Source organism: Nerophis ophidion, linkage group LG20 (genome assembly GCF_033978795.1).
Source record: "Nerophis ophidion isolate RoL-2023_Sa linkage group LG20, RoL_Noph_v1.0, whole genome shotgun sequence".
NCBI classification, from domain to species: Eukaryota; Metazoa; Chordata; class Actinopteri; order Syngnathiformes; family Syngnathidae; genus Nerophis; species Nerophis ophidion.
In genome coordinates this window covers 15,945,439-15,952,930 of record NC_084630.1, presented here as the reverse complement: position 1 = coordinate 15,952,930, position 7,492 = coordinate 15,945,439, and the positions used below count along the sequence as shown (strand labels likewise).

The 7,492-nt window shown below is 42.2% G+C and overlaps 2 protein-coding genes across 6 annotated transcripts in view; one reads left to right on the top strand and one right to left on the bottom strand.

Annotated features, from left to right (window-relative positions):
• Positions 1 to 7,492, top strand: part of slc5a10 (solute carrier family 5 member 10) — a 117,313-nt gene that overhangs the window by 21,358 nt on the left and 88,463 nt on the right. For both annotated transcript variants that reach the window (XM_061880585.1, XM_061880586.1), the window contains 2 exons: positions 1,251 to 1,331; positions 1,399 to 1,604. In XM_061880585.1, coding sequence (XP_061736569.1) covers positions 1,251 to 1,331; positions 1,399 to 1,604 — 287 coding nt within the window. The remainder of the gene's footprint in view (positions 1 to 1,250; positions 1,332 to 1,398; positions 1,605 to 7,492) is intronic.
• The window catches only part of fam83gb (family with sequence similarity 83 member Gb), a 55,632-nt gene that overhangs the window by 965 nt on the left and 47,175 nt on the right, over positions 1 to 7,492 (bottom strand). Inside the window, exons 5-7 of one of the 4 annotated variants that reach the window (XR_009803103.1) lie at positions 6,094 to 6,477; positions 1,443 to 1,618; positions 1 to 1,356 (exon numbers count right to left, since the gene is read on the bottom strand). The exon at positions 1 to 1,356 is cut by the window's left edge and continues 965 nt beyond it. Coding sequence is in view for 3 of the 4 variants with exons in the window: in XM_061880584.1 (XP_061736568.1) it covers positions 6,121 to 6,477 (357 nt within the window). In the remaining variant the exon portion in view is untranslated. Of the gene's footprint in view, positions 1,619 to 5,797; positions 6,478 to 7,492 lie in introns of those variants that run through there. The other 3 variants (XM_061880584.1, XM_061880583.1, XM_061880582.1) reach the window with 3 other exon arrangements.

Here is a 7,492-nt window from a genome sequence, read left to right as displayed (position 1 = left end):
GTGGCGGGCCACGTAGAATAAAGCGATTGCTTACATAAAATGATGTGCCGGACCACATAAGATGCCAAACAGGCCACTGTATACAAATGGTGTGTCGGACCACGTAAAATACAGTGATAGATACCATAAAATGATGCTGCAAACCCACATTAAATGACGTGGCAGGCCACTTTAAATGATGTTACGGCTTACATAGAATGATGTGGCGGGCGGGCCACTTTAAATGATGTGACTGACCACGTCAAATTGAATGATTGATCACATAAAATGATGTGGCAGACAGCATAAATTGAATTGGTGGGCCACATATAATGACATGGCAGGCCACATAGAATAAAGTGATTGCTTACATAAAATGATGTGGCGGACCAGATAAGATGACAAACAGGCCACTGTATACAAATGGTGTGTCAGGCCACGTAAAATGATGTGGCTAGCAACTTTAAATGACGTGGCACACCACATAAAATAAAGTGATAGGTACCATAAAATGATGCTGCAGACCCACATTAAATGATGTGGCAGGCCAGATTAAATGACGTGACGGCTTACATAGAATGATGTGGCGGGCCACCTTAAATGATGTGACTAACCACATCAAATTGAATGATTGATCACATAAAATGATGTGGCGGGCAGCATAAATTGAGATGGCGGGCCACGTAAAATGATGTGGCGGGCCACATTAATTGATGTGGCCTATCGCATATTATAAAGTGATGGATCCCATAAAATAACGTGGCAGACCACATAAAAACAGGTGGCAGACCACATTAAATGAATTGGCACACCACATAAAATAAAGTGATGGATACCATAAAATGACGTGGCACACCACATAAAGAGGTCATTAAATGACGTGGCGGGCCACTTTAAATGATGTGGCGTACCACATAAAATCAAGTGATGGATCCCATGAAATGATGTGGCAGACCACATGAAATGATGTGTGGAGCCACTTTAAATGATGTGTGGGGCCATGTAAAATGGCCCCGAATGTGACAGCTGTGCCAATTGATTTAAAAAAGATGACCAATCCAAAAGACAAGCTGCATCCATGACACGTCTTCATTGTTGACCATGTACTGCACTGGCAGTGTTGCCCTGACCAAGATGGCGGCTCTCCTACAGTGCTCAGCAGCAATGAACAATGTCCATGAATAGAAACGTAGTTCAGGAGTCTGGGTTCTTCACCACACCTGTAGTGTTAGTGTGGCACCAACATGGCGGCCTTCTCTTTTCCCTCTCAGGTGGCCTGGCGGCCGTCATCTACACGGACACTCTCCAGACGTTGGTGATGATCGTGGGAGCCATTATCCTCACCATCACGGGTGGGTGTGTTCTCTCCATGACAATCTGCAGCAAGAATGGCTGACGTGGGTTTTTTTCCACCGGCAGCTTTTAACAAGATCGGCGGCTACAGCAACTTGGAGCGTGTTTACCGTATGGCCGTGCCCAGCAAGATCATTCCCAACAGCACCTGCCACCTGCCTCGCCAGGACGCCATGCACCTGTTCCGAGACGCCGTCACTGGAGACTTGCCCTGGCCCGGCATGACGTTGGGGCTGACCATCCTGGCCACCTGGTACTGGTGCACTGACCAGGTACGTCCGCACACCTGCTGGGGGAGGAACACGGACCCACTCTAGACCGAGGAAAACGTTGGCTAGAAGTTGAGATACGAGATCGTGGCTTCCCAAAACCTTTTCCACAGACGGTCCCAGACTGACCAATCAAATTAGTCCTTTTCACCTTCAAAAGAAGTTCCACATAAAAATGTTTTTCAAAGAAAATGTAGCTTCACTTGACATTTTGTGTGAGCGCTGAAGAGCCTAAGCCAAACTGAAACAGTTAGCACGCTACATCAGATAGCATAAAAAATATGAGCAAAATGAGCCATAAAAACAAGCATGCTAACCGTGCTATGCTAACAATAGCATGCCTACAGCTAGAATCAGTCAAATTCCAAACTACATAACGGTGAGGCGTATACCTGATAATTTAGCTTAAAAAAATGCTAAAATACCAACTGTAGCATGCGTCAAGTATCAAAGTACATTCCTCTGCCATGGACACCACAAAGATTTGTTAAAAATGCTAACATGCTAACAATAGCATGTCTACAGTTAATATTAGTGAAATACCAAGATATATGACACTGAGGTGTTTACCTGATGCTAACATTAGCATACTTACATCAATTACCAAAATATGGCACTGATGTTTAACTATAACATTTGCTAAAAAAAATCCAGCCAACTAGCTTTAGCATGCTAACAGGTAACATTCGTCGAGTAACATATTTGACGCTGAGGTGTATACCTGAAGATTTAACTTAAAAAAAAACAACCTAGCATGCCAATGATAGCATGCTAAAATACTAACTGTAACATGCTTTAAGTATCAAAATATATTACATTGCGATGTATGCCTTAAAAATATGTAAAAAAAATGCTAACAAGATAATGTTAGCATACTTACATCAATTACCAACATATGGCACTGGTGTATAACTATATATATATATATATATATATATATATATATATATATATATATATATATATTAGGGCTGTGCAACGTTTAAAAATTTTAATCAAAGTTAATCGCACTATTTCTCTATTGTTGCGGCATAGCTCGGTTGGTAAAGTGGCTGTGCCAGCAACTTGAGGGTTGCAGGTTCGATTCCCGCTTCCGCCATCCTAGTAACTGCCGTTGTGTCCTTGGGCAAGACACTTTACCCACCTGCTCCCAGTGCCACCCACACTGGTTTAAATGTAACTTAGATATTGGGTGTCACTATGTAAAGCGCTTTGAGTCACTAGAGAAAAGCGCTATATAAATACAATTCACTTCACTTCACTTCTCCGATTAATCGCTATTAACTGCATTGTATACGCAAAGCCCAATAATGAATTCAAAAGTAGTGTGTAGTGCACCTATATTGGAATATTCTCCCACATGAACAAAAGCGCCAAAACATTTGTTGTGCAAACACAATTTAAATCAGTCCTTGTTAAACAGTAGCAGTTAAATAGCATATTTTAGGAAAATCAACTCAAAAAATGTAAATACAAACATTTAAGCTTATTGCCACTGCCAGGGTATTTAAGTTATCCTGTTTGTTATGGAAAATAAATATAATCTACATACAAATCTTTGAGCCACAATCATAACATCCGAACAGGCAATTTCTGAGGTAACAGCAGAAACATTTATTTTATCAGGGATCTTATGTTTAAAAAACCTATATTATAAGTAGTGGGCTGTTTTAGGGAATTTTTGATCAAATTATCCGTAGTAGCAATGTCAATAATGTTGTGTTTATTCTGCGTAGTGCACTTAAAATAATTACGACCATATCTAGGAATTGATATGATGGGAATTTTCCGATTGTTTACTTGGTGCTTTGATAAACTGAACACATCATATACATGGTACTATATTGTGATGTTATGAGCCAGGGAAAAAAAGAACTACCCTACCCAGCATGCAACAGGAATGATGAGCATGCGCGGTAGCCTGGTATAGGTTGTGTCGCCATGGCGGCATCTTGTATGTTGTGATATGCACGCTCTGAAAGTAAACGTTAAGAACTCAGCCAATACGCCTCGTCTGCATTATTCATAAATAGACACACAACACATATAGTCCGCTGCTTCACAGGCCGCTGGATGTAGCCGGCAAAGTATTCCCATGCTAGCTAGCCGGTCTAGCAAGCACGCGTCATTCAGTCCAAAACGGCCCGATCTATCCACATTCAGAATTGTCTGGCGGTCGTAAGTGATCCCGGAGTGACCACGCTGTAAGCCAGCCATGAAATTTGCAGAATTGTCAGGTATTTTTGCCAAATGTTCCATCTTTACCAAGAGCCCCTCGACGCTGAAGCCCGTCCGGGCGTCGCCATCTTCTTAAAGGGGAACATTATCACCAGACCTATGTAAGCGTCAATATATACCTTGATGGTGCAGAAAAAAGACCATCTATTTTTTTAACCGATTTCCGAACACTAAATGGGCGAATTTTGGCGAATGAAACCCCTTTCTGTTTATCGCGCTGGAGGGGATGACGTCAGAATGTGACGTCGCCGAGGTAACACACCCGCCATTTTCATTTTCTACACATTACAAACACCGGGTCTCAGCTCTATTATTTTCCGTTTTTTTGACTATTTTTTGGAACCTTGGAGACATCATGCCCCGTCGGTGTGTTGTCGGAGGGTGTAACAACACTAACAGGGAGGGATTCAAGTTGCACCACTGGCAAGAAATCTGCCGCCAGATCCCCATTGAATGTGCCAAAGTGTCTCCACATTTTACCGGCGATGCTAAGGCAGACATGACACAGAGATGTATGGATAACCTGCAAATGCATTTGCAACGATAGTCAACGAAATCACAAAGGTGAGTTTTGTTGATGTTGACTGCCAGCTAATCGATGCTAACATGCTACGCTAATCGATGCTAATCGATGCTTTGGCATGCTATTTACCGGCGGTGCTGAAGCAGACATGGCACAGAGATGTATGGATAACCTGTAGATGCATTTGCAACTATATTACGTTTCTTTCCACCCACATTTAATGCGAAAAAAACACCAATAGACGGATTTAAGTTGCTCCAGTGTCAAAAGATGCGAAAGTCCTGATCGTTTGGTCCGCACATTTTACCGGCGATGCTAACGCAGCTATTCGGCCATGCTATGGCTATGAATAGCGTCAATAGCTATTCGCTCAATAGCTTCAATTCTTTCATACTCTAACCATTTGTTTCAATACATTCGTAATCCGTTGAATCGCTTAAGTCGCTGAAATCCGAGTTTGAATCCGAGCTAATGTCACTATATCTTGCTGTGCTATTCCCATTGTTTGTTTACATTGGCAGCACTGTGTGACGTCACAGGGAAATGGATAGTGGTTTCGAAGATAGCGAAAATAAGGCACTTTAAAGCTTTATTTAGGGATATTCCGAGACCGGTAAAATTTTGAAAAAAAATTTAAAAAATACAACAAGCCACTGGGAACTGATTTTTATTGTTTTTAACCCTTTTGAAATTGTGATAATGTTCCCCTTTAAGAAAAGGCGTTAACAAAATAAAAGCATGTAAACAACAGGCAAATGTGCGATAAAATAATTGTCGGCGTTAATAGATTGATGAGTTAACTCGTAATTAACGCATTAAGTTGCCCACCCCTAATATATATATAAAATTAAGAAACACGAGCTTACGAGCTTTGGCATGCTAACAAGTAACATTCGTCGAGTAACAACATATTTGACGCTGAGGTGAATACCTGATAAATTAGCCAAAAAACAGCTAGCGTGCTAATGTTAGCATGCTAAAATACCAACTGTAACATGCTTTAAGTACCAAAATATATTACTTTACGATGTACGCCTCAAAGATATGTAAAAAAAAAAAAAAATGCTGGCAAGATAACGTTAGCATACTTACATCAATTACCAACATATGACACTGGTGTTTAACGATACATAAAAAACATTTTTTTTTTAAATCGAGCCTACTAGCTTTAGCATGCTAACAGGTAACATTCGTTGAGTAACAACATATTTGATGCTGCAAAGTTTGCCCAAAAAAGCTCCATCCATCCATCCATTCATTTCCTACCGCTTGTCCCACTCGGGGTTCTGATGTCATGCTAATATTAGAATTAGAATGGGCCGCACTTTGAACACCCCCGCTATACCCAGCATGCACTCTGTTTTGTGCCTTTTTTCATCCAAGCAGACAGACAAACTAAACCTCGTTCGGTCGCTTTTAGCAGACTTAAGTCAGGTTTCAGCAAAAATCTCATCTTTTATTAATAATATTCACTTTTGGTCCCCAAACACCTCCACATCTGTACAAGTCAACAAGTCCAAATATGGTAATAGCCCCGCCCCCACCAGGTCAGCAACCAATCACAGTGGTTCCAGTCGGACTAAATTGTTTAGTTTACAGTGCTAAAGTCCAGATGAACATGATGATATCTACACTCCTGACAACAAGATGAGAAGTAAAGAAGATGAGAAGTAAAGAAGATGAGAAGTAAAGAAGATGAGAAGTAAAGAACATGAGAAGTAAACAACATACCTCCTGAAGTGCGTGTGGCCAACATTTCTACCTGGAAGCTTTGCTGTTTTGCGAGGACTTCTTCTGCGAGACGGCCGTCCCCCGGGTCTTTAAAAGTCGCAAACTGCTCATCTTGGAGTGAGCGGGCCCTGAAGGCGACTGGGAGGAGGTGTGAGCCGTCTTCTTGAAGCCCAGACCGGGGCGCTGTGGCGAGCGTCCAGAGCGGGCGTGGGGTCCTGCCAGGGCGGGCTCAGGCTGCATCCTGTGTGCCTGCCAGTAGCGATGTCCTCCAATCACAGGGCCCGCTGCTCGCTGGGGGCGGTGGTAACTTCCTGGTTTGGCGATGACCACTTTGGGGCCCCTGGGCCTGCCATCCCGACCTGGGGACCTGGACATCTGGAACAGCTAAACATACACACACACTTCTTATTTCTCTTTTACATCCGGTCTACAAATGGAATTGTTGGCTTTATTTAAAAAAATCTTACTAAACATATGTTTATTTTTTCATTTTAGTCCTTAAAGGGGAACATTATCACCAAACCTATACAAGCGTCAATATATACCTTGATGTTGCAGAGAAAAGACCATGTATTTTTTTTTACCGATTTCCGAACTCTAAATGGGTGAATTTTGGCAAATTAAACGCCTTTCTGTTTATCGGTCTTTTAGCGATGACGTCAGAACGTGACGTCACCGAGGTAACACACCCGCCATATTTATTTTCACATTACAAACACCGGGTCTCAGCTCTGTTATTTTCCCTTTTTTCGACTATTTTTTGGAACCTTGGAGACATCATGCCTCGTCGGTGTGTTGTCGGAGGGTGTAACAACACTAACAGGGAGGGATTCAAATTGCACCACTGGCAAGAAATCTGCCGCCAGACCCCCATTGAATGTACCAAAGTGTCTTCCCATTTGACCGGCGATGCTAAGACAGACATGACACAGAGATGTATGGATAACCTGCAGATGCATTTGCAACGATTAAGTCAACGAAATCACAAAGGTGAGTTTTGTTGATGTCGTTGACTTATGTGCTAATCAGACATATTTGGTCACGGCATGACTGCCAGCTAATCGATGCTAACATGCTACGCTAATCGATGCTAACATGCTATTTACGCTAGCTGTATGTCCATTTGAAACTAGATACCCACATTCAATGCGAAACAAACACTTACCAATCGACGGATTTAAGTTGCTCCAGTGTCACAAGATGCGAAAGTCCTGATCGTTCGGTCCACACATTTTACCGGCGATGCTAATAAGGCAGCCATGCTATGGGCCACTTCATTAGGTACACCCACGCTATGGCCGAATAGCGTCAATAGCTATTCACTCAATAGCTTCAATTTCTTCTTCAATTTCGTTTTCGCTATCTGCCTCCATACTCCGACCATCTGTTTCAATACATG